The following is a 27,500-nucleotide window of genomic DNA, read 5'->3' as shown; positions in this document are numbered from 1 at the left end:
TCGCCCAAGTCGATTAGGGTAGTCGAAAATATCCAAAAAGATGAAATCTCGTTGAGTGGAACATTGCAATTGGTCCATCTCTGGATGCTATCTCTTTGTCATGCCATCTATTTATTGTTTGCATTCCCTTGATGTTTTCCATACCACAACTGATACCTAAGGAATTTTGTGGTGTATACTTACAGTTCCTTTAATTTTGGGATTCAACTGTAACCAGCTGTGACAAATTAACCCTTATATTCATCTTTCATAAATAAGATTTAAAAAATATATGTATAATTTGAAATTTTATTGAAAGCTGTATGAATTGGGGAGACTACAAATCAACCCTGGGTCACCCCACTTCCAGTCATTAGGGGGCTGCAAGAGACATTTTTGCCTGGGGGGGGGGGTCATTTCCTATTAATGGGCTAAAGGGGATGTGCCTCTGGATGGGGTCACACTTTCACGACTGGATTGACTATAATGGAGTTGCATTTTCAACAGAGTTCTCGACAGAGTTTCTAGAATAGGGTCGCAAATGATGGTCAGATTCATGGTACAAAAAAGTGGTTATAAAGGCTTTATGTAAGGTTATGCGTAAACAGAAAGTGACTATAAGTTGGAGTCGCTAAAATTACATTTACTTAAAGGGACTAACATGGGGTCTATAATTGGCGAGAAAATAGACTGTAAAGGGGTAGCGGTTCTGAGAGGTCAGCGACACGTACCCAGCAAAAATTTACCCACAAATGAACCACAAATGAAAAGCAGAACTGACAGTTTTGCATGCCAGCCAGGATGATAGTTTATCTGTGACTGTAATTATAGTACAAAATAACTAGCAACATATTAAATGTGGGAAGCAGCTCATTCAAGGGCCTATGTCATGCAAAATCATGTAATTTTATGAGACCAAAAATGCCCAAAACGTTAAACGAAACATTGCAATAACCACTTAAAACTGTTGAACAACATAAAAGAAATACAGCAAAAAGAAAGAGAAGCAAGGATGGACACAAGTGGACAAGATTGAAACAGATTACATTTGCATGATCTTGAAAAAAAGTTGTCCTGATGTCCTTGAAACACCCTAAAATAACGTGACATGACTCCTTTAACCCATTCATTCCTGAGACACACTGGCATTAGACAGTAAAGTCTGTTTCATGAGTCTCACTCCCAGGAATCAATGGGTTAAACACACTATTGTTGCTCCCGCAGGGTTTTGGCCGAGGGACCAAAACCAGAGGTGGCAACCTAGAAGTCCCAGCGTAAAAAGGGTAAATGTATAAATTAATAGGGGGAATCATTCTCAATTTTCTCAACCAGGCATGCAAGGTGGTATCGGTATTGCTTAAATGGTATGGCAAGTGGTAAATATCAATATTGCTCTATACAAGCCAGGTGTTTTAGGAGTCACAAAGTAGAAACATGCAAGGAGAGCCAAAGTGCTGTTTGAGTTAGTGATTGAAAAATCAAACATTGAAGCAGATCTGATGCAAATCGAGTTGCCTGGCTCAGAAAATGATTTTGTCAGTACACAAATCAGAAATACGGGCGACAATTTGTCAGACGCAAATTGGAAACAGGGGCGACATGCAACTTGGCCAACTGGTTGGCAGTATGCAAGGTCATGACAGATGCAAGCCGATTTCAATAAAATTAATGTCTTGAGTCAAGATATACAGACAAATAACATCAAAACATGTGGCCTATACTCTGCTTATGAATTAAAGATAAACAGGTGGATTAATTTACCCCATCCAAAAAATAACACTAACTCTAACACTGTTGAAAATAGGCAGCAAAATTTAAATGTGTATTCTTAATGGGATGTTGGGCATTCATCTGATTGCTTGCATCTCTAGACGTAAGTTAGGCACATTAATTGCTCTTGAACAATGCCAAGACTGAAATTGTTTAAGAGTCTCATGTTTATGGTAAGTTGCAGCAGAGGAGGTGTTAAAATTCATCCTTATTTCAACAGATGTAGGTCCTGCCATAGTGACAACTGATCCTAACAAGTTTCAGGAGAAACTTGACGACCTCTCCGTACAAGGTGGGGGAGACTGCCCTGAGATGTCTCTCAATGCCATTACATTAGCGCTGGAGATAAGTTTGCCTGGCTCATTTATTTATGTCTTCACTGATGCAACTGCTAAGGATTTTGACCAAGCTCAAAAGGTAAGGCAAGAGATGACAGATTTCAAGTGAATTTTATGGTGTGCTAGATTATTGTGGGATCCATTTCTTAGCGAATCGTAATGGTTCAATTCCCCTTGGACTGCAGAGGCATGAGTAAACTACAAAAAGAAATGTAATTCTGTTATTTGCCAGCTGTGCGGTCTGTATAACGAAAAACTGTGAACGAGGTCTTGAGGTGACTGAGGTCATAGTTTTTTGCCATACGGACCAATCTTTAGCTGGTAAATAACTCCCCCCCCCCTCTTCCCCTCGGAACCAATCAGGGCTAGGATTCTGCCCAGGCAAATTCCATCCACTCCCAAACCCAATCATGTTGCCGGATTTGCAGAATTCGCCCATTCGCACATTGAGGAAAAAATAAAAATGAATATAAAACCACTTGCAACATTCAAACATGAACTAAAATTAGTTAATGCTTATACTAAATGGACATACAGTTAAAAGAAGCATAATTGTACATTGTCTCTTCAACGTCAACATCTGTAGTTCCTTTGGCGACTGATAACCAACAATAAATCTCCTTCCCTTAAATTACTTTACTATATTTATACATATACAATGATTATAATTTGTTCTTTTCATAACATGAACCATGCATTTTGACAACATTTTAACACGATTTAATTACACTTCTACTAAAGAAAGTTCATTAATTAACCCTTAGCCTTTCACTCCTGTAAAGGCCACTGAGACTTTTACTCTGTCTAATGCCAGACGATTTTACTCGTCAATGGGGAACCCCTCTGGAGCGAAAGGGTTAATAGTAAGAAGTAATACCCCATACATTAACCCAATGATCCCTTAGAGTGAGACTTGGCAGATTTTACTCTGTCTAAACTTGTCAACTGGGGCATATGCATGTTAGCTAGCATGTTTGAGGTGTCAATGGAAATAAACATACTGATAATACTACTAACAGATAATTAACTTGAAGACTACATACATGTCATATGTCACTCAGATGGCAACTGTAAACTAATATTTCAAAGTACAGATCACCCCTGCACAATTATTTGACTGTTACCCTATAGATAAGTTTAACTCAGACTTAAAGTGCTACTTATTTTATTATCAAAAAATCATTTTCCTTTTTTCTTCAGAGTTTGAAAGTGTGTTCACTTGACACCAGAGCTTTGATTTTTTATCCAAAGGCTGTTTATTTTGAGTGTAAGGTTTGGATTTCATGGTCCACCATTACTCACATTCAAAACTGATCGATTGGACCTCAGAGGGTTGGATATACCAGTAGCTTAAAATTTCAGGGTGTAAACACAACTTATTATATTATATGCAAACTCAGCCGCGTACACACGCATTGCATTCTTAAACCGTCCAGTGAGTCTTTGACGTCATTTCCTCGACCCAGCTCTCTCAAGATTTTAAAGTTAGTAATGGCAGACATTAATAAATAACAAAATTCCAGTTAAAATAAACAGGTGTCTTCTTAAAATCAGAACTTAAAACTTGGGTCAGTTAGCTAGTGTTTAAAGTTAACATGGTTTTGAAATCCAAAGAAAAAGAAGAATTGTTTTTTGGTCGCAGTAGCACTTTGACTGTCACTTCCAGTAGTCTAAGATATGGTAATTTAATTCTATACTTAGCTAGCTTGTTACAAAGCAACAAATTTATCTGCTCTAGATCTGGCTAGCTCACCATGCATGCACCTTGCTTCTAGGTGCTGAAGTTGATTCAACAGAAGAAAAGCCAAGTTTTGTTTGTCATTACTGGGGACTGTGGCAATCAAACATCACCCTTTGGTGATTTAACACCTTATGAACTTATCTCCACTGCAAGCTCTGGACAAGTATTTCACCTGAAAAAGAAAGATGTCAACCAAGTGCTGACGTTTGTGGAGGAGTCTGTAAAATCTAATAGGGTGAATCTCATTTCTGTGGATAATGTAGAAGCTGCAAACAATACACACATCATTCCAGTGGATAATGCTCTCGATGAATTGACTATTTCCCTGAGTGGAAAAGATGCAGAACTGGATTTGTATTATCCCAATGGTAACAATAATTCTGATTTAAGAGTTGCATTATTTTGATTTTCAGGGAAAGATGGAATACCATTTTAGAGTAATAATTATTGTTCTGCAGTTTAAGTAATTGAATTCTTATATAGTTAATAAGCAATCAAAATGCTAAACGTTCTATTAACTTTACAAGCAGAATGTTCCTTGCCAGTGGTGTTTGAATGTAACCCATGTCTGACAACTCTTTGCTATTTTTATCGTTTTCTGGATAACGTGCACGCAAGACAGCCATGTTGTAGCTGAATGTACATTGCATAATAATATTGAAGTGAAGGTGCACTTAGCTGACCTTATGGACAGTTGCATGCTTAAAATGTCTCGTAAGTGACAATTGCTTTAAGTGCGAGGCTCACTTTTCTCATTCATAACAAATATCGGCAAAATGAGCTTGGGGTTTATGTACAGGTGCTCAAGAGAGTTGTGGTGAATGCACATTTTTCAGACACAATGAGGTGGCAGCCAGGGTAACCCTACCACAGTCCACCACCTGGCACCAACCACACTGACGAACCAGTCAGTGGAATGCCTACCAAATTGAATTTATACTTACCAAAGGGAGGGATGGACAGGGACGCAATTAACATGTCGCAGTTGACAATCAATGAATAGATCTGCAATGATTTACAATGTTGAATAATTATGTGGGCCCTTGCACAACACTTGGGGTGCCGCGAACAGCCCTAGCATGTAACACTGCTGGCGAGCAATGCCTCCGTTTTAACTTTGCCTAAATTTCATTTAGCCACTGTATCTGCATCTGAGACTAAGCGTTACCTGACCCTAACGGTTCTTATGGCCTAATTTAAAGTTATGTAGACTTTTAAAGCTAACTTAACTTGTCTTAACCATTGACTCCTTCAAGTGACATCTCATAGATTTTACCCTGTCTAACACCAGACAGGGGCAGTTCCAGAGTCAACAAGTTACATGTAATGTGTATTAATAATTGCTGGCCTTGCAGATTGTGAAGCAGGCCAACAAGGCATAATAAAATTATGTAGAGCTTTACAAATACATGCAATAGCCAACAGCAATCATGACTGAACAGATGCTGTAACCTTCTTTGAGCATTGTCTGGCATGTACATGTGTAGCTTGCAAGACTCACTGGCTCACAGATTTTTTCCTTAGTGTCATAACGAAAGTAGAGTTTCTCTTAAAAGCTACTGTTTTTTTTTGTTAGTTATTGTCCTTTTATTTTTTCCTGTAATTTATTGTACAGTTTCCTTTTTCATCTGGGTTTCACAAGTTGAGGTCAATTTGTTTTACTTTTGTTGAATAGGAAGTTTGTTTACTGAAGAAAATGGGCTTCAAATGCTACTGAGTCTAGAGGATGCCAAAATAATAGCTGTCAAGAGCCCCACTCCGGGCCTTTGGAAAGTTACCACAAGCAGTGGTGGAAGTCACACATTAAGGATAGCTGGCTTAAGTTCGGTATACATGACAGCTGGCTTTGGGCTGAAGCCAGTTGAAAGCCAGGATGAAGCTCTGGCACAGCCAGTCGCTGGTATGTTAACTTATTAGTGCCATAGGAAGGGATAAACAAGGTGTCCAGTCAGCATCCAACTAGTGACTGATGGAAGGACATTTGGCATCCAACCAGCGACTAATTATGGTGGCATTACTGTGGATTACTGTTCTTGGGGAGGGTAGTAACCACTAATTGGGTCCATGGTATAGACCATTCCCCTGTCTGCCAGGTCTTGTTGCAGATTATTATGGGGGCATTGCTCATAGCGTCAGCCCCCCTGCCTGCACCAGCTCTCCTGGAATGTTTTTGAGTGCTGCCGACCTTGCGGCCGTCTTCAGCGCCTTCACAGCTGCTTCCTCTTCATCACAAAGGATGGGATGATTATTGGTGTTAGATGCTGGAGGGACGTCCATTATCCATCCAGGGTTTGTAAATACAAGTCCTGTAATAGGGCATAAAACCAGGGGTTATAATATATTGTTTTAGTGACACCCATTGTTCCCCTAGTGGGTTTTAAGTCCTTGTAATAATAGGTCTCTTGTTTTACATGTAGGTTTCAAGAATTTTGTCCTTGTCAAAGTCATTGGATTGGAACCCCCTGGAAAACCCAACAAAGTTCAAATTATAGATTTACAAGGTCAAACAATTGAAGAAGTGTCATTCAAACCTCATGGAATAGACAAATTTGCATTCGAGTGGTCGGATTTTGTTCCACCCAAATCAGGACTATTTTACGTACGAGTGGTTGGTGTTGATAATGCAAACAACTCTTTTTATCGAGCGAGTCCAACTGCTCTAAGTGCCATTTTGCCAGGTTTGTAGTAATATATAGTAGCAGCATACATGTAGTAATAGTTTATTCACCACATTTGTAGCCAAGGCTGAATTTAAGTGAGGGTTGATATAGAACCCATTCTTACAACAATTACAATTGCTTATAGAGTATGGTTTCAAATTTTGTAGATCTCTGAGATTGCTTCGACGGCATACCCATAGAGCATAGAGTATTAGCCATGCTTCATCGTGGTATCCAAGGGTATCATGTATTTTAAATGCCCAGTAGTCTCAACTGAAGGCTCTTCAAAAGACATATACATTTGGCTGTTTTATTAATACAATGGAAACCCTGTTTCCCTCAATAGCAGTATCTACTGTCTGCTGTATACATGTTGTTTTTCTTAATCAATTTAAAATAATTATGTACATGTAACTGGTAATATTTCAAAAGGCTCTTAGTTTAAATGTAGCTGTTATTTACAAGACAATTTCCAGCAAATTAACAGGCTTACAATAAAACAAGAAACATTGCTGCTGGATCATTATGCTGGAGTGAATTTACTAACAGCTATACACTGTAGGTTCTACTCCAGCTCAGCATACCAATGGATTTTTAATCAGGTCTTGGTGCAGTTTGATTTCTGGAGGCCATCTCTGTTATCAAGGCCTTTGATTGGGAGCCACATTTCTTCTCTGACTTTAACAGGACGGGACTCGGCTCTTTATAATTTGATTATCTGTTTTTTGTCTTAGATCCTCCCACGGTGTCCACTCCAGCCACTGTAGATGTCCTTAATGGCACCACTGTGGAACTGTTGTGCACAGTCACGACAGGGTCACCGGCAGTGGTATTTTGGACAAGAGACAACAAAAGACTAGGCCCTGTCCTGAGAAACACTGGCATAGTGAATGCCACTCATATCATTCCATCCATAACAACCAAGCATCAGGGACATTATGCCTGCATAGCCAGTAATGCTGGTGGGACATCCTCTGCAGTCACTATGCTCACAGTCAAAGGTACTTGTATATGCAGGGCTTACCAATTTGAAAGTAATGTATAGTGCTGATCATCTTATTAACAGGATGAAGATTTTAAGTATCGTTTCAAAAACCTTTTTTTGTGGTTTTGAAATACCATTTTATTTTTTATGAAAATCTCACACCAAAGCAATCCTTCATCAGGGGTTCATTTAAGACCATGTGCCAAGTGAGTTTGCTGTCCATGGACATACTGTAATTTCACTGTTCTGAATTTGCCATATATCTCCAAGCTTTCAGTCTTGAATGTTTCGTTATTGATTGTTTAGGAACCCTGCAATGATTTTGATGATGACATTCCCTAGACACATTTTGTTTGCCCGGAAAGTTGAGCTAATCTAACCAGTGCCAGAGAGTAAGTTGCTAACCAGCATGGGAAGAAACACCACATGATTGTGATCATGGAGAGCAGGGGTGGCGCAGTGGTAAGAGCACTCGCCTCCTTTGATTCCCAGACTCAGCATCATATGTGGGTTGAGTTAATTTGTTGGTTCTCTACTCTTCGCCAAGAGGTTTTTCTCTGGGTACTTCAGTTTTCCCCTCTCCTCAAAAATCAACATTTAATTGATTTGATTTGCATTGATTTGTTAATTTCAATTAGTGCTTCAGCGCTAGAATTAGACTCTTATTCCTTTCCTTTCCTTTACCACAGAAATCAGTGAATTAATATTATCATGTATATGAGCGCCTACTTATTCAGAGAAATGTGAATTGACTAGGTTTAAGTCATGCAATAATATCTCCTCTTTCGGATCGAATAATTATTATTAAAATTGTCTGTTATCAAGTAAATTATTAAACATCAAAATACACTAAACAAGAATATACACGTACCTTATTTTGTTTTCCCAGTGTAGATCATGTGACAATTAATACTCAAGAGGGTATTTTCTTCAAAGTCATGCACACATTCTCATTCCCACCCTTTCGAATGGACAAGACAAAGAATCAAGTTTCCTGTGTATCGTCACATGGTGTGTATTGGGAAAACAAAATTGACAAGGAAATACCTGTAAGGCCTATTACACAGCTGGAACCAGTTGATGTGAAACAATGAAGTCATGAAACATGCCTAGCTGGCTGCTCAATGACCTTTTGTGCAAAGACGTTAAAGGAAATGAAAGGGACTGCATGTATTTAAGTGGCTAGTATTCTAGGGCTGAAGCACTAATAAATGGGAACACTGTAAATTGAAATCAACAAATTAACACAAATCAAACCAATTAAATGGTGCTTTTTCAGAGGAGAGGGGAAAACTGGAGTGGCCGAAGAAAAAATTCTCGGTGCAGAGTAGAGAACCAACAAACTCAGCCCACATGTGACACTGAGTCTGGGAATTAAACTCGGGCCATCCTTGCACCCCTCAGCTTGGATGTATGTGTTAGCTAACTTTCTCGATCATGTCAGCAGTTGGTAACTGGCCTTATGATAACTTTTCTCTTCTTCTAGTTCCACGCGAGGTCATCATCGATCAAGTCTTTACCAATTTGACCGTCATTACTGGTGATGCCATCATTTTCACTTGCTTGCCAGACTATGATGAGCCCTTTAGTGTTAGGTGGAGGAAAGGTGACAATATCCTATCAACTTGGGCAAACAATTCCCTATTTCTTCACATCCTTAACAGAAATGATAGTGGGAGATATGAATGTATTGCTACAAGCCAGAGGAGACAAGAAGTACTTGCAGTAGAAGTGGTAGTTTTTGGTGAGTAAAGCCCATAAACTTTAGGAAGCTTGAAAGGTTTTGGGCTGAGTACACACATGTACATGTAAGCCACACATGCAAAACTTTCTTGAGCTGCTCGTGTCATCTCAGAATCAAAACTTGTGACTGGAAAGAAATAATATTATATGACCTAACATTGTGAAAACCGGAAACTGATTGTCTGCATAAAAATTAGATTTGTTTTTTTTCTATCTTCCAACAGCATTATATAACAAGTTCTACTAGATGACATATGGTCCAGGGTGTAAACTGCGGGTTAGGGTTGCAGGTCATGGTTTCACCATAGTTGAAACTACCCAAACCTTTACTAATGCTTAACCATAGGGAGTAAGCACTATGCTTTAGATAATAAACCGTTTAAGCCCAAGGTTAGTATACATGTGTTTGTAAAGGCTTGGGTTGTTTCAGTGATGGTAAAACAGTGACCAGTAATTAACCTGCACTTTGCACCATCCTTACTACGTACAATATTGAGTGTCTTTTGGAAGTGCTGTACCATTGCCATGGCAACAGTACGTTGGGGACTCGCAGATACCCTTAAAAAAATGCGTGCAATAGTATTACCTGTAGTCAAATATCAAAATGTCCCCTACTGAAAGGATCAATAGTATTGTATTCCTTTTTCATTCGAAACCTACTACTGTTACCTGTGGAAAACCCTTTCGAGCCTCCTTAAAATCCATAATTTATCACTAATATTCATCCTGAGAAAAAATCTTTATACTTAACAGCAACATGATTAAGAACCCCAACTGGTAGGAGGCAACCAGTTGGCTATTTATAATTTTTCACTCTGACGAAGGGCTAACGCTCGAAACGTCAGCTTTCCAAATCTTTCATGGTGATTATCAAACCGTTTGATAAAATCAATTTCTGTTTCAATCTCCCACCGACGCAGTACCACAGTTTCTTTAGAAACTAAAATCCAGAGTTGAATCCGGGACAGCCGGAAACAAATCCGAACCAGAACGTAGAACGGGATTTGAACCCAGGGCAACCGCATGCAAACCCAATGCCCTAACCACTGGACCACGTGACCTCCCCTGCTATGTATACCTTGCCAAGGAAAAAATAATCTCAATCTTTTCATGTTGTTTCTTCTCTTCTCAGTGCAGCCATCTGCCAAAATTGATCCTCCTTCAATGATTTATCAGGAAAGAGACACAATTTACATCAGTTGTTTTGTGAATGGGTTCCCTGCACCTTCAGTTCTATGGTACAAAGAGGGCTCTCTGGTGGAATTCAGTGAGAGGGTCAATTTGGAGCAGAATGCACTTGTTATAGGACATGCGGAGCTCTCTGATGCTGGCAAATATGAATGTGCTGCATGGAATATCGCTGGACATAGTCGGGCAACAGTTGAGCTTATTTACACTGGTATGAAACATTCATTGTTGCATTATTATCAGAGAGTACTTAACCCTTTCACCCCCGTGGGGTTCCCCATTGATGAGTAAAATCGTCTGGCGTTAGACAGAGTAAAATCTATAAGTGGCACTCTTGGGAGTGAAAGGGTTAATGGGGACATAGTTTTTGAGTGAATCTAGCTGTTGTTAACCCTTTCACCCCCGTGGGGTTCCCCACTGACGAGTAAAATCGTCTGGCGTTAGACAGAGTAAAATCTATAAGTAGCTCTCTTGGGAGTGAAAGGGTTAATGGGGACATAGTTTTTGAGTGAATCTCGCTGTTGTTAACCCTTTCACCCCCGTGGGGTTCCCCATTGATGAGAAAAATCGTCTGGCGTTAGACAGAGTAAAATCTATAAGTGCCACTCTTGGGAGTGAAAGGGTTAACTCATTCACACCTCAAACAGCCTAGGACTCCCCCACTGATGAGTAAAATTGTCTGGGGTTAGACAAAGTAAAATATATTAAGTGTCACCCTCAGATATGTCAATGGTTTAATTATTTTTGTACAGTATTTTGTCCATGTAGTTTCATGTTCTGTATGTCAATCACAAAAAAAAAAAAATTCTAAGCCTACAGTGGGCTTCTTTGTGTTGTGCGTGAAGTTGAGGGATGAGGCACACTTTGTGGGCTCCAACAATTGAGCTATATCCATCTTGTGTAGGTTCCATCAAGCAGAAAATTAACATTAATGATCCCTTGGTATTTCTTCATTTTAAAACTGTAAGGTGATGCAGCAGACTACAACTGAATTTGAAACAATGGAAGAAATTGAAACTGGTACAGTGTTATAATTAATTTATGGAACTGGCATGGTTTACCATTATGACGGAGTTGCAAATCGCTTAAAAACCCTCCTTCCTCCTTTCCTTTTAATTGTGCCTCATCTTTGTGTTGAACAAGTGCATACATGTAATGATGTTCGCCATGTGGCCATGGCATTACTTTTATGATCACTTCTCACCATGAGATTTGGTTCACTTGCCAGTACCACCGTCGGTGTTCATAGACCAAGAGGATGTGACTGCTGCACCCGGGGAAACAGTTACTGTCCACTGCACTGCTAATGGTGCTCCTAGAGCACAGATTACATGGTACAAGGAAGGAAGCAAAGTCATCCCCAATCGACGTGTAGCTTTGAGCAGCCAAGGGCACCTTGTTATAAGTGCAGTTGAGACCTTTGATCAGGGGTTTTATACCTGTCTAGCAAACAACATTGCTGGTCAAGATTCTCGCAACATGACCATTAAAGTTCAAGGCAGGTTCAGTACCATACAGTATGTCTGTTTTATTTATGGCTGTTGCGTATCATTGCATTTTTCTCAATATTGTTGTAAATATTTCCTTTGTTTTTCATTTCCATCTTTTTTGTAACTCTCTTTCTGGTAAGTAAGAAGTAACATCTCAAGATGAAGCACCTGCAGAAGCCTTCCACTGCAGTGTATTATCAAAGTTGTTTCTACTCAAGTTCTGGTCCTCATGTTAAAAGGCTATTTGGAAGTTGAATGTAGTGATCTACAGAAAGCTTCAGTTTTACAGTTTGACCTATCTTTCAACCAAATTTTCAAGTCATCCCACACTCATTTCCATGCATGTTCCCTTAAATTGCAAGGCAAGCCCCATCATATTATTCTGAGTTGATGTAGCTCCTCATAAATTTACCTTCCTTGTTTATTCTATCGAAATACAAATACTGTAGTAACCTTTTTTATTAGTTCCTCCACAAGTGACAGTTGACAGAGAGGAAGTTCCTTTGATTATTGGGAAGACAATTGAGTTACGCTGTTCAGCTCTTGGTCTGCCAACTCCAAGCATTGTGTGGCTGAAGAACAGCAAACGGCTTCAGTCCTCCGATAGAATCAATATCACTGATGATGGTACACTGGTCATCCGAAATGCTGCTCCTCATGATATGGGAAAGTACCGTTGTGAAGGGAGGAATCCTGCTGGAATAACGTCATCTCAGGTTGTTCTTTGGAGTGATGGAGGTTTGTTCGAGAAATGATTGTCCCACAGATTGACAATATGATAAAAAAGTGGAACCTTCAATCCACGTCAAATTAAGTGCTGTTGGATATTTAACCTTGCCAAGATAAAAGGCCAATTCACTAACATTAATAAAACATCGATGATTTATGCCACATTGACATAAAACCCCTGTCCCCCCCTCTTTCCCAACCAAAAGGCATAAAGAAAGAGATATACGGTATAGAGAGTAGGGAATAGGGCTGTGATTTGTAAGTTTTACTTAAGTTATGTGTGGAAACACAAGTTGGTTTCTCTTAACATCCTCAACGACATGATGTCATATGAACCCATCTGGAACCAGGAATGACAACATCATGCAATGGCACCCTTAGGCAAGCATTACTTCTAATCAGTTTTCATCGTCAAACACACCCCTGCTATTTTCACTAATGTCACACACTTTCACTTTTGTTTCTGTTTACTGAAATTCACATATCCCAAAGGCTGGCGTGCTACATGTCTCCCAGTGATCTGTATTCCGCCCACTCAATGCGTTTTTTTTAGGGGGGTGGGTGGGGCTAGATAAGGCAAAGAGGAGAGGTTGGCGGCTGGTTCGAGCTGCACAACAGTACAATTTGAAAAACCTCTTGCAGTAAAACAGTTTGACAAAGAAGATGTTTTGTTTAAGAGAGTAAATGCTAAGTTTAAACCAAATTAAAACTTTTAGTAAGTGTAATAGTAAAGAACCCTGCCCTGGCTACTAATAACGTCAGTCTCACATGAACAGCATTATTAGCAGTTGGCACTGAAATGGTTTACATCTGTGGACAAGGTTTTGTCATTGACATGTTCTCTTTTGAAATAAGCACATGTACAGTGTATGTCACATCTCCTCCCAAAGCCGGCCATCAGGTGCAGAATAAACAGCATACCATTCTGTTGATAGGGGTAAGTCCCAAAAGAATATGCTCTAAAAGTTACTCTTTCTCACATTTCACTTAATTTCTTGTTATTAGTTCCTCCGTCCATAACCAGACCTCCTTCTGAGAAAACTGTGAATTTCAGTGGAAATGTGACCCTCCTGTGTCGTGCTGAGGGAATACCCAAACCACAAATCACCTGGCTGAACAACTTGGGCATAACAGCTGATACAGACCCTCGAACCACTGTGTTACCAACAGGAGATTTGCTCATCCAAAACATACAACTCAAGGATGCTGGGAGATATGTTTGTGTGGCAGAGAACAACTTGGGGAAAGATACGGCTCAGGTCATACTTATTCTCACAGGCCTGAGTAAGTTAGATTTTTTGTATGCGTAATTTATGGAGCTTACCTTTCTTTTTATTAAAGTCAACAGATGGCATAATCGTGGTTGCCTGACTTTCATCCGAACTGTTCTTTGCATAATAATAATAATACTCAAAAATAATGTTGATAAATTATCTATTCCGTAGAAGTGCGAGACATAAAACAAATAATTTTTTAAACCTCTAAAACGTAATGTTCTTTTAATTTCTTGTGAATTCACTTGAAGACAACTTTGAATTCAAGATGTTTGTCTTGGGGGGGGGGGGGGGGGGGGGCTGGCCTTTAGCGAGTTTTAGGCAATGATGATGTCATTGTCAAAGAAGAGAACTTCTTTTTAGAGCATATCTGTGCCATTATTAGCTCTTCAGAATTAATCCAACTCGTTCACATCTAAAGATCCTGTAAGTGAAATAAAAAATGAAAGGATTACTATCCTGAGCCGAAGGTCTTGACAAAACCTTGAATTTAGTATTTGAAGTTGTATTTTGCTAACTGCTGCAAAGAGATGGTTGAAAACTACTGAGAAACGCTCGTGCAGAGCCATTGTTTTTGCTCTTTAGATCTTTCGTTTTGCGTTGTTTTCTTTGGCTGCGGCCTTTCTCTTTTGCTTTAACTCCTAGACGTCAGGGTGATGCATGATTTTATTATATGTCTGAGATAGTAAGTTCAATAAAACACTCGCTAGCAAGCCGAACTTTTGTTTTGTCTTTTCTGTTACATAAACTTGTTAAACTGTTTGAATCGCAAAGCGCGGGGGCCCATAAATCAACGGGAAAATACTCGGTACGTAATTTTACAGTACGGACCTCGAACTCGGCCAGTAAGAGGTATGTACCCAAATTACCCACTTGATGATTGAGCAATACGTGAAGAATAACAGTACTGTGATTTTAAGAATGCACCATGCCTAGTATCCGACCATCATTCAAAATGACTGAAAGAAAAATAAATTTGATTCTTTGATTTTTTCTATTCTTCAGCTGCACCCTTAATTACCAGACCAGACCAGACCACCCTTGTTAGTGACAAAGATGAAACAGTAGTACTTGATTGTCCAGCTACAGGCAATCCACAACCCACCATTACATGGCGCAAAGATCACCAGCCTGTAACCGTAGACGGTATAAAATACAAACAAGAGGAATCGGGAGCATTGGTGATAACTTCCTTGCTTCCTTTTCGTGATTCTGGAACATATCTTTGCACTGCACAAAACCCTACAGGAAAAGCCTTTCTGATCCTTACTCTCCATGTATATGGTGAGTTTGTGTAACAGTTTAATTCCAGGCTTCTACTTTTTGATGTGATTTGAAATGCAACTTTAGCTTAGACGAGTTTTGGGATTGAGATATTGCTTTAAACATGCTAAAAATTCGGCATTTTTGAACTCAAGATTTCAAAATTTCAAAATTGAAGATGCCTCCAGTACCCTCTATTTTTAGTGTTGTCTGAAATATTTTGTGGTTATTTTAAGTGTTGTTTGGAGATTAATTGATGCTTGTGGGGAAATTTGAATTAATGGAAATGGCGTAAAATAATGAACAGCCGTCGGATAGTCTCCTTTTCTCAAAGAAAAGGTTTTTGGTTTTTTGAAAACATTTGTTGACGATTCTTAAGACAAACTTCACAGACGTGCACGGCATTTTTTGCCAGATGCTAAGTGTATGCCACATCAGATATTAATGTGATCTATCTTAAAGTGAAGTTCTCATTGACAATTAAGGTTATCAATTTTGATGTTATAGGGAGACAAAGAAGCCTGGATTTCACCTATAGTTACCGTACAAAATATCACAGAAATGTACTTTAGACCAGAAGGTTATTGCAGGAAAAAAACTGTGGGTTTTTAGAGTTTTTGCATTAAAACAGCTTATGTCTGCCGAATGAACTGCACTTAAATCAAGTTATGGGGTGAACACTCAAAATATTGCTGCAAGTATAAACAAATTAGGAACTCAACGATGAAATGATATATGAAATGATATATGAAATGGATCATATATGAACTGGAAAGAAGCCAAAATGTGTGCTTTTTGCCTTGGCTTTCATCCAATGTGGTCAATTTTTTCTTTTTTCTTAAATGCCTTGAAATAGGTTATTCTACAACTAAGGTTCCGTTTCACACCTGAAATTTGGCCGAAATTTTGCATTGTGACAATACCGTGCACGGAAAATTCACTTCGGGGGCGTTTCTCGAAAGTTCCGAAACTTTTCGGTCCTATTTCGGTTGACATAAAACGCTTTGTATCTTCAAAAGGAAAACGTTTCAAGTCATGAAGCTTTGCAATTGTTTTGTTTTCTAAGGTCTTGAAAACATGTTCAAACATCCATATTTCATAACAAGCAGATTTTAGTTTCAGGAATCCCTTTTCGGGGCTTTTGAGAAACAGGCCATTGCAGTGGACCGTTGTTTTTCCCGGAGCCCTTCGATTATGGACATCAATATTGGTTAAAGTGTCCGGGCTCCTTTTTACTGTCAGTTCTGTCATCATATCGAGGACAGATCTAACTTTTACTTTTCTTTCATGGCTTTGACCCCTCAAGCTGCCCCAGAGATTAAAAGACCGCCACCAGACCTAGCTGTCGATGAGGGAGATTCCATCCTGATGGAATGTATGGCAGTGGGCTTTCCTAACCCACGGATTCGATGGTATCAAAATGACAATCCTACGCCTCTTAACGGTTCGGTTCTTAAAATAACCAGAGTAAGCTCCCGTCACACCGGTGTTTACCGCTGTGTGGCTGAGAACATTGCTGGAACTGCATATGCGACTACCGTTCTTGCTGTCAGGGGTGAGTAAAGTCCTGTGATGTCTGTCATCCCTCTTCTCGCGCAAACCCGCCGGGAAGGGGCGTGGCGGGCGAGAAGACATGACATTTCAGACTACAGTTCTGGTTCCGATACACAGAGATGGACCAATTCGGCTAACTCAATGTTGTACCCAATTCAAATCTTTTGGTAATAAAACGTTTTGTTCCAAGTATATCCATATCATTTAAATGTGAATGCTTCATTGTCATGCAAATTCATCACACAAAGAATCTTAACCCCGAGAGATTTGAATTGGGTACAACATAGTCAGGCGAATTGGTCTATTATATATGAAATTATATATTTGAATTGCGGTTGTGTATGTCGAAAAATCCCCCTAATTCGATGCACGCGGATTTCAATAAGCGTCACGAAGTGTCCCTTTGCTCTTCTCCCCAACTTCAACGTCACTCGTGTCTTGGATTGCAGACAATTTAACCTCACAAGGTGTCCCGCAAATACTGCTCGTCAAGCAAGAATAAACAGCTGCATTTTATCCTAACCTAGAAATAACGCTATCCTTTGCCCTTACCTTATTTAGATGGATACGTCGTGTTGGATATCAAAATTGGGCCTGCATCTAATTGCTGGTTTTCACTCACGTGATCAACAGCCATGTTTTTCAACGAAAACAAAAGGAAGCGTTTGCATAATAATAGAGTTAAATTCCCGGAGGATTTGGTCGGGGCACCAACATGGCCGCCTTTTCTTTGTTTTGGGCACCAACATGGCGGCCGTGACGTCATGTGAAAACCGAGAATAGCCCTTTTCACGGTTAGTTTTTCACATTTGCATTACAATGTCATCTAGCATGTATGTGAGGCAACTTCGGGCTATTTTGTAGTTTTAACCTGAAATTGCCTCGCATCCACGTTAGATTACATTGTAATGCAAATAAGAAGAACACATGGCCGTGCGGAGATAAGAAATTTGACTTCCTAATGTTGAAAAATATTTCACGAGTGAGCGAAGCGAACGAGTTAAACATTTTTCAACATATAAGCAACAATGAAATACTAAATAATTTCACTTTAATATCGAATAGCGCGATTTTTATATGTAACCATGATAGCAAAAGTGATCTTTTCACGTGTGAAAACTATTGCAAGCATTTTAACGTGACAAAGGTGTGGCAAACCCTCAAGAAAGAAACTTGCCTGACCGGCGCTCAATTTAGGGGAGAAAATGAATTTATCCTCAAGGGCTGACCTTTCCCCTAAAACCTCCAATTTGGCAATTTCACGTTGTTGTTTTGCTGACGACATCAAAGAAATAGACAAAAGGGAAAAATGCACGTGCCGAGCTTGCAAAGCTATTCCTTTTGCTCACTAAATATGCAAATTTGTGACGTTCTCGTTGCCGTCGCTGTTGTCGTTGCGAAAGCTCCGTATTACGAAGTTTAAGAAACGACGACGGCTACAGCAACGACAACGCCAAAAAACAGTAATATTACTGGTTAAAAGAACCAAAAAGATCGTGCTGCATGTGCGGCACGCATTTTTGAACGTTCCTCTCCCGTACTCGTAAAACTACTCGTGAAATGACCAAATTTAAGGTTTTGACGACAACGTTGACAAACTACAGTGAATCTTTCAGTCTCACTCTTTACTTCAAATCCGTCCGTACCAATCTAGTTTTAGGACACTTCGCCCATATTGTATCATATAAACAAAATGGAATAATCATGAAATACTTAGAATAGCTCAAACGTATATTTTGAAGTGACGTTTCGTCGCCGTAGCCATCGCCGTTTCTTAAACTCCCTATTTTTGGGTATGCGCGTGCGCACTAATCTGTCTGTCAATGACGTATCCATGTCCGTATCCATAGTAACAACCGCGGCTGCAGCCTGGGACTCAATACCATCCCTCTCATGAAGCTCAAATGTTGATGATGTGTTAAAACAGCTTGCCCACCCCAGCAGTCAACATCGTTCAACAAAATCGAACGGACCCTCATTTGGGGATGGCGATTTGGCCAAGAGAACCATGCAGAAACTCTCTTCTAAGTTCTTATGTAGACTCAACCGATTTGTACTTTTTCGAACATTTTCTTCTTTCTACCAATCATAACTTTCTTAACTGATTGTCATTATTTGTTGTTCATCTTCTCAAGGAGATACTATATGTGAAAGACTACTATTTGAACTGCAGAAAGACGCACACTAAGTGGCGAACAGAAGGCTTGAATTTTTTTGTGTGAAGCACATTTGAACTCATGAACTTTCCTCTTGAAACCTTTTTAAGCTTGAAAATGTCTCAGGTTTTTCTTTCTTTACTGCAACTTCGACGGTCGAAAGTAATATTTCAAGAACATGGAAACACATTGTAATAAATCAGAAGCTTCTCTTTGTTCTTTGATCCACAGCTGCTCCAGAAATACACGAGCCAAAGACGTCTGTGAGTGCATTGGCCCGGAGCTGGACGGAGTTGACTTGTAATGCAACTGGATATCCAAAGCCCTCTATCAGATGGTCAAGAGATGGTGTTCCAATTGATGCGAGTTTTCCAAAACATCTCATTCTGCCTTCGGGAAGTCTGCGCATTTTTAGGTTGGCTTTATCAGACAGTGGAATTTATTCGTGTGAGGCGTCTAATCCACTTGGCAATGCACGTCATTCGGTTAAGCTATCAGTACGAGGTAAAGACTTCCTTCTTTTGATTGATTGATTGATTGATTGATTGATTGATTGATTGATTGATTGATTGATTGGCCGTTCTCACACTAGAAGACGAACATGCAATGTAATTTGGTGGACTAATGTGAATTCAGCACGGCCAATTTCGCTAATGTTGTCCGACTAAAATTGATTTGACTTGAATTAAGGCCGGACTTAATATATCGACTTGCTCGTCTGGACGGACAAATCATCTCCGAAAACTCGTCGTCCTAGACGGTCAAATCTCAGACGACTACGCGTCTAAAAATGTGTTCGTCCCGTTTTCACATCAGACGATTTGTTTATCTTCTAGTGTGAAAACGACCATTGATTGAATGCTTTATTCAACCTTCTGGTAGTCTCAACTAACTTAATTACAAGGGGAGGTCATATTCAATACAGTACATAGTAACACATGAATACATTCAAGAATAAGACTACTAGAAAGCTGTTGGAACTTGCGTTCAGAAGGGCTAGTCGAACTTGGTATTAAGTTCTTCAAAGACCCAGAGGAGCGAAATTTATTGAGACGTTTTACAGAAGGGACGTTTTACGTCTCTCGTGGAGTATTGTCAGCAGGGCAAGCAGCTTTACCCGCCCTGATTGGCAGGCCAGGGCGAGACAGTTTACTCATAACTTAGATCTGGGTACACACTGTTCAAGGCTCTCTTCTGTAGCAAACGTAACAGTTTGCCTACATAAAACTGTCCCTTCGCTGGAATTTTGTGAAACTGTGGTGAGGTAGTCTTGCCACAAAATGCAGCCACTGGAAATGTGATTTTTTTTTAATTTCGGTGCCAAAGAGTGACAATGATAAACAAACCGCGCAATTTCTTGCCAAATATGAGCGTCAAACATTTCAAGAAAAAAAAAGGTTACCTTTAAACCATTTTTACTTTTTTCCGGTCTTCTGAGTGGACAAATCGCTGAGATAGTCGATAGAGCTACTTTCATATGACCTTGAAAAAGTGTTCGCAATTTGTTACACGGACCAAAGTTTGGCAAGAATATTATTTTATCAGTGTCAAGATTAAAGCAAAGCTTCTCCTTATTCCCGCCAAGGAAACTCCAATTATGGGCAGTACACAGTACGATTGCCCAATCACATTACTGCAATTCAATAAGGGACGCGCTCGGGCCGCAAATGACACTACAAGGGCGCAAATAAACAATATTCCCGAAAAAAGTCATGTCATTATCATTATTATCAATAAACAAGGCCAAATGATATCAAGAATGCGAGTTTGAATAATACAAGCTAAGTGAATAACGAATTCAAAGTCACTTCAAATCATCATGTAAGTGTTGATTGAACAAGCTATTAAAGAATCAACTCAGTCCAGTGAACTTATTTAAACTTACCGAAAAAATGCGTAAAATCGTCTATAAATAATAGGCACATCACAAAGTCAACCTTAATGTCTAAATGTCCAAATCCTCTAGCCCCAAATCTGAGTTTTGACTGCTAATTTCTTCCATTACTTCAGTTTTCGCTCGGCGACGATTCAACGACTGAAAAAACTGCAGTTCAAAACCGGAGTTTTGCAAATGAATGGTTTTCCCGCGTCAACACTAGGCTTACTCTAATTGGTTAGTGCTCCAGCGCTAGAAGATTATACACTTAAATAAAGTTCCTTTCCTTTCCTTTTACTCAATTTGCTTTTTGTTTTTCTTCATCCTTCAGTTCTCCCTACAATTATCAAACATCCTGGAAACATATCTATTGACGAAGGAGATACCATCATTTTAGAATGCGAAGCCAGTGGGTTTCCGATTCCTCAGATAAGATGGGTTTTGAATGACAGTACTTTGTTAGCTAACAGTTCATTTGTGGAGATTATGAGTGCCAAAAAGGAACAACACGAAGGCCATTATCGATGTTTGGCAAAAAATCCCGCTGGCTCTGTTTCAGCTGATGCTTATTTAACAGTGAACGAAAGTGAGTGTAAGACAGACATATTTCCTTCTTTTCATTGATTCGAAGCAGAATTCCACTGCACAACGGTAATTAATTGTGAGTTGAGAAACTCGTACCGAGGTAATCACGTCGGCCAATCAAAAACAGAGGCAGAAAAATCAAATGAGCCAATCGTTAGACAGTGCAAATACATGGAACCGGGCTAAGGGCGGAAAAACGAACTCATGTTCCTGTGACGCAAGATTTTAAGCTACAGCGAAGCATAACGCAAAACCAAAGCAATCCTGGCGTTGTTTTCAACACTTAATTGAAGTCTGTGTTTGGCAAGCAATTCCCATGTATATCAAGCAGTTCCATTGCCAAATAATTCCGAATGGCTTTTCCGAGCACGGGTGAATGTTTATGAACTAGTTTATGCCATTCTGAAGCCAAAGCTATTTTTCATCCTCCATTTCTTTCATTCTTTATTCATTTGTTGTTTTTTCTCGTCTCTTTCGTTTTAAGGACACGAGCCAAATGTCGCCCAGGAAGGAAAGCCCAGTATGTATTCAAAATCTTGAAAATAGACAGTCAAACGTTTACGTAACATGTTGTTAGGAAAGTGGGGAATTTCATGGTCCGTATTTTTTAACAATGACTGCTGTTTCATAAGAACAATTTGATCAATATTCGCATCTGAATTCTCTAGAGTTTGCACTCACTCCGCTGGACTCAGAAGCAGATGCAGGTTCAACCTTCGTCTGGGACTGCACGGCCACAGGAAACCCGACACCTGTGATGACGTGGGAAAAGGATGGTGAACTGTTACTTCCGGGGTACTCCAATAACACAAGCATCTTACCCAATAACAGTTTGGTAATACGAAGTGTGAAACCAGAGGATGCGGGCCAGTATCAGTGTTACGCCAGGAATGAGATTGGCGTGCATGTAGTGCAGGCAGTTTTACGTGTCATAGGTTAGTGGGCTTGTACGCAATTGGGGTGATTAAAGAGATGTACGTACCTGAACCCCGAGGTTTCCCTTTCAGGCTGTCCTGCCACTAAAAAGGGTAATTTTATGAAGGTTTTTTTAGAATGCTCGCCGTAAAATGCATAAATGCAAATAAAAAGGTGTAACGTTTTGTTTGTCTACAATATTCGAATGCCGCATATTTTTGCTTGAAAAAAAAATTGGGAGCTTTGTGTTTTGGGTGTTCGGAAGAAATGCCCATGGGAATTTAGATTTGCTGACGCAAAGTGCTATGCTGGCCAGCAGATTGGAGCACGTGGTTTAATAAGGATAGGCAACTTTCTTGAGATTGCCTGTCTGTGAAACAAATGGAAAGGTAGCTCTCTGTGGCTTGAAGGTTTTAGCCGTCTATCTATAAGCTCACTAAGGGTTTCGTAGAAGTTCTTTCTTATCACATTTCTCATTTTCTGATAATTTTTCGTAGTCAATGGCAACTGGAGCAAGTGGCAGGAATGGGGACGCTGCAGCAAGTCATGTGGATCTGGGTTCCAGGATCGGTTCCGAACATGTGACAATCCTGCACCCAGTAATGGCGGCAAGCCTTGTGCGGGAAGTGATGTCGAATCACAGCTGTGCAATGTTAACCCCTGCCCAGGTTGGTTGTCATGGTCACTGTAGTGATTGATTGGGGAGATGTATAGAAAGCCAAAGGAGTAGTTGTGACGATATATTCATGGTTACTTGCTGGGTTACTTGGCCAATCGTGGAATTACAGAGAGACTTTGGTTTGCATTTGCCTCCGACGACAAACAGCAAATAGCACTAAGGCTAGTTAGTGCTTGTCAGAAAACGTTGAAAAAGCTATATATTTATAGATGTAAATTAAATGGGTCTCACCCAGTATTACGGGTTTTGAAAGCAAAAATCAAAGTGGTATATGATGTAGAATTGGTTATAGCAATAAGCGGAGTAAGGTAGATTATCATATTTAAAAAATGGGAAAAAAACAAAGCTTTCTAAAGTATAGTTTAATAGTTTATTCTATAGAGTCTTCTTCATCCCCTTCTGTTGTTGTTGTTTTTGTTATTGTTTTTTGAGTTATTGTCGTTTTAGTATAATTTGTAATCTATATTTTGGTAATAAATCGATTTTTTTTTTAAATCACAGTTTGGGTAGCAAGTTTATACCCAATCAGTTTTTTTTATTGAGATCGGGTAACAGCAAATCTTGGTCCAACTGTTTTTCTCCATGATAACAGTTGTGCTAAACGAGAAGATTTCGCTAAGTTTAAACTCGTTATTTCCAAGAACTCTTCGTGCAGTTCAGCTGGAGAATAGTCAAGCCCCTGACACTTTGTTTTCTAAAACAATAAAGAGATTTGGTATCGCGTTTACGTGTAACGGCAGGCTTCGGCCACTGATAGAAGCACGGGAATTTTTGTATTCTAACGTGTATGAAAGAAATGCATATTTGATGTGCGGATTGTAGACGAAAGATAGAAGTCACGGATCCTCGTACTTACCTGGGCAATGTAAGCAGTTTTCTCTTTACGGCTTAGGACCCATATCCTCTGCGATGCCGCCGGTGCAATGCTCTACCCACTAAGCTATGAAGCCACTCAGTTAGTAGAGCATTGCACCGGCATCGCAGAAAAATCATGGGTTCGAATCCCGTTGAGGCCGCCTGAAGTTTTCAGGGGCCTGGAAGTGACAAATATTGCTTAAATTGTCCACAGGAAGTGTGTGAATCCCTTCTATCTTTCCCTCTAACTTGTCTAGCCACTTCTGAGAAGTCGCTCGCCGTTTGGTGTAAACGCGATGCTATGTCTCTCTAACGTCTTTTGCGGTTTCCTGTTCTCTGTCGAGAAGTTCACTTTTCCCGTTGCTCAATTTCTCAGTTCATGGAAATTGGTCCACCTGGACGAAATGGACGCCTTGTTCCAAAGTTTGCAACGGGGGAGAACAATTGCGATACCGGGACTGCAATAATCCAGCTCCTCGGCATGGTGGTAATGACTGCCAGGGAAATAAGCATGATTCCAGACCGTGTAACATGTTCAGATGTTCAGGTTAGTTCGGGTTTCGTTGTTGAATTTGTGGAGAGCAGGGGTGGCGCAGTGGTGAGAGCACTCGCCTCCCACCAATGTGGCCTGGGTTCGATTCCCATACACATGTGGGTTAAGTTTTTGGTTCTCTACTCTTATCCGAGAGGCTTTTCTCCGGGTACTCCGGTTAGTTTCCTGTCTTCCTCAAAAACCAACCTATGATTTGGTATGAGTTGAGTTGATTTGAGTTAAGTGTCCCCAAGTAGTGGTCCAGCGCATGATACGCTCAACACTCAAGTAAATATGAGTTATTGACCAAGCGTGAGATCAAAACGGCTGGATATTTGGCAAGTTCTTTTTTTGCGTGTTTATGGACTTCGTCTCTTAAGGCAAAAAAAGAACGAGGCCAACATTCAACAATCTTGACTGAACAAGCTTGGTCAATAAAGAATTATTATGTGGGATAAAACTTGCGGGACCAAGAGAGAAATCCCGAGCGGGCAAGGTAGCTCGGGTAGCCAATCACAGCGCGGGATTTGGTTAAAGTTCATTAATATACCAATGCTTGTATATATGTATGTTGTAATTTTTTTTAAAAATCACATAGTTCTCAGTAAGTATTCAGTATGTTAGATCATCAAATGTTTGAATGTAATGTATACGTCGTGCAATGGTCATCATATTAACCGCGATTTGATTGTAATTTACGTGCCATTAATTTTTGTTTAATATAACTTTCAATTGGAGGAGGCCTTATTTGTGTAAGCTTAGTATTTTCTTTTAGGCCCTCATTTTACATATGTAACCGTCACCTCCCTTCTTTTTTCTTCCTCTTTTTATGTATTCACAGTCCTGTGAGGTAAAATAAGTAAATACAAAAATGCATAGCTCCCTCGTTTCTACCTTTTTTCTAGTCATATAATATAACACTTACTTAATACTCCAGGATCTCACCTTGTGTGCGGCAGATAAATTGGCTATCTACAAGCGTGAAACATTAACCCTTTCAGCCCCGTGGGGTTCCCCGTTGACGAGTAAAATCGTCTGGCGTTAGACAGAGTAAAATCGATAAGTGGCACTATTGGGAGTTAAAGGGTTAATGGGGACATAGTTTTTGAGTGAATCTCGCTGTTGTTAACCCTTTCAGCCCCGTGGGGTTCCCCGTTGACGAGTAAAATCGTCTGGCGTTAGACAGAGTAAAATCGATAAGTGGCACTATTGGGAGTTAAAGGGTTAATGGGGACATAGTTTTTGAGTGAATCTAGCTGTTGTTAACCCTTTCAGCCCCGTGGGGTTCCCCGGTGACGAGTAAAATCGTCTGGCGTTAGACAGAGTAAAATCGATAAGTGGCACTATTGGGAGTTAAAGGGTTAAAACAGTTAAGCGGGGGCATCTGGAACTCCAAACGTCAGATGTTAGGTCCGCCACCGTAATCATTCGGTTGCCTCCCCATACGTTTTGCCCGTCGTAATTTTTTATGCGCAGTCAGGAGTAATAACAAAGTTCTTTTAGCAGATTTAACTTTTAACTGAATTCTTTCCCATCCCTCTCACACCTCTCCGTTATACTTCTTTTGCATCCATTGAAAAGGTTCTTGGCAAGTCCTCGCGTTGGATACTTCCTTCCTTCCTTGGATATTTCCTGGCGAAGACATTTAAAATGGAAAAGCTCCTATTTCTATTTGCATGCAACGTACAAACTAGGGCCACTGCCGAGAACGAGAAGTAAATAATTTATTTGGGATATAACTGCACAAAGGAAAAACAAGTTGAACTAGTCAGTAGTAGAAAAGTGAATATTTATTTGAAAAGTATTTCGCTGAGACGTTTGAATCTCCTTCTTTTACTGCAGATGGCGTCGAAGTGGCGATCGGTCAAGTTCATGGTACAGTCAACAACGTTATGCTACCAAACTTGTTCCTATTGGCCAACGTCACCAAAACTCCAACCAATGAGACTCAAGTGCAGTATGTCATCGGTGGCGTTCCAGGACCAATCAGAAACTGGCTCAAGTCTGTGGCAATCCCGCTAATCACAGCAGTATACTGGGCGACAGCGGGGCAGCAATCGGGTGGACAAAATGGTCTGAACATCACCAAAGGACATTTTGTATCTACAACTGAGGTTAATTTCAAGTCGGGACAGGAATTGTTGATTGTCCATCGTGGCAATGGCATCAACGAGAAGGGGGTGTTTGCGGTGGATGTCGACCTCACGGGAACAACTCCCAAACTGCCGTTGAACGCGACGGTCAAATTTCCCGATTTCGAAGAAGTTTTTGTCCAGACGGGAGAGGGTCAAGTGAGCGCAACAACTCAGTAAGTTTTGGTAACTTTTCTATGTAGAGTTAGAAAACGATATACTGCGAAACAAATTGTTATGTGTTTTGCATGGTTGTTATTTTTGCGATTGCCTGCATTCCTGGACATAACTGCAAAAGATTGTCGCTATTAATTTGTTTTTCTTTGTTACACACTAAAAATTAAAGTGTAAGACAGCACTTAAAATAGTGTAAAATTGTTGCCAGCTCCGCAATCCGTTTTTTTTGTGTGTATTATTACACCAACTTCTAAAGTGTAGTTTAACTCTCAAAAGGATGGTAAATTTACACGCAAAATAGTGTAAAATGGGTATTATACAACTTTGCACTTGTAAAATTACACATCTAGCAAGGGTAATAATGTCAGAAAGGATGGGTAAAATTACCCCGAATGACGGTGTAGTGATCTTGCCGGCCCCGCTACCCTTTTTGGAAGGTGTAATTTTACCCCATCTAAAAAACTTGAAATTACCCCAAAAAACGTATAATTCAACCATAAAATGAAGTGTAATTATGTTTATTTATCATCAATTTATAAGTAAAATTACACATAACGCTACATCGATAAGAATTACAATCGCTTACTTAAGTAACAAATGCCCAACTCTAGATTCACATTTCTATAACTTAGCCTAGGGCCATTAAGGTTGGTTTCCATATGATCGCAGAAGATCGCGGATCGCAGAAAGCTCTTCGATCATCTGCGATCGTGATCGCACACGATCGCAGAAGGTAGAACCAAGTTCTGTCGCATTGACAGGAATTTTGTATAAATCGAAGATTTGGAGAGCGTGCTTCGTCAAGAAAATGTATGTATTTGTGCAGACTTGAGTATAATAAAAACAAACTAAACATTCAGCAACGAGGTGGCCTCCCGA

At 39.9% G+C, this 27,500-nt stretch overlaps 1 protein-coding gene across 2 annotated transcripts in view; it reads left to right on the top strand.

Annotated features, from left to right (window-relative positions):
• Positions 1-27,500, top strand: part of LOC138027265 (hemicentin-1-like) — a 42,117-nt gene that overhangs the window by 1,032 nt on the left and 13,585 nt on the right. For both annotated transcript variants that reach the window (XM_068874826.1, XM_068874834.1), the window contains exons 2-20: positions 1,970-2,166; positions 3,863-4,196; positions 5,504-5,728; positions 6,246-6,506; positions 7,223-7,489; positions 8,960-9,217; positions 10,349-10,615; positions 11,633-11,902; positions 12,360-12,632; positions 13,629-13,907; positions 14,903-15,181; positions 16,467-16,715; positions 19,102-19,374; positions 21,078-21,332; positions 21,816-21,851; positions 22,000-22,266; positions 22,744-22,914; positions 24,157-24,327; positions 26,155-26,620. In XM_068874826.1, the coding sequence (XP_068730927.1) occupies positions 1,970-2,166; positions 3,863-4,196; positions 5,504-5,728; positions 6,246-6,506; positions 7,223-7,489; positions 8,960-9,217; positions 10,349-10,615; positions 11,633-11,902; positions 12,360-12,632; positions 13,629-13,907; positions 14,903-15,181; positions 16,467-16,715; positions 19,102-19,374; positions 21,078-21,332; positions 21,816-21,851; positions 22,000-22,266; positions 22,744-22,914; positions 24,157-24,327; positions 26,155-26,620 (4,798 nt within the window). The remainder of the gene's footprint in view (positions 1-1,969; positions 2,167-3,862; positions 4,197-5,503; positions 5,729-6,245; positions 6,507-7,222; positions 7,490-8,959; positions 9,218-10,348; positions 10,616-11,632; positions 11,903-12,359; positions 12,633-13,628; positions 13,908-14,902; positions 15,182-16,466; positions 16,716-19,101; positions 19,375-21,077; positions 21,333-21,815; positions 21,852-21,999; positions 22,267-22,743; positions 22,915-24,156; positions 24,328-26,154; positions 26,621-27,500) is intronic.

The sequence above is a fragment of the Montipora capricornis genome, chromosome 2 (assembly GCF_036669925.1).
Source record: "Montipora capricornis isolate CH-2021 chromosome 2, ASM3666992v2, whole genome shotgun sequence".
Lineage (NCBI taxonomy): Eukaryota > Metazoa > Cnidaria > Anthozoa > Scleractinia > Acroporidae > Montipora > Montipora capricornis.
Note: the sequence above shows the minus strand (reverse complement) of the source record. Positions and strands in the feature narration are given on the sequence as shown.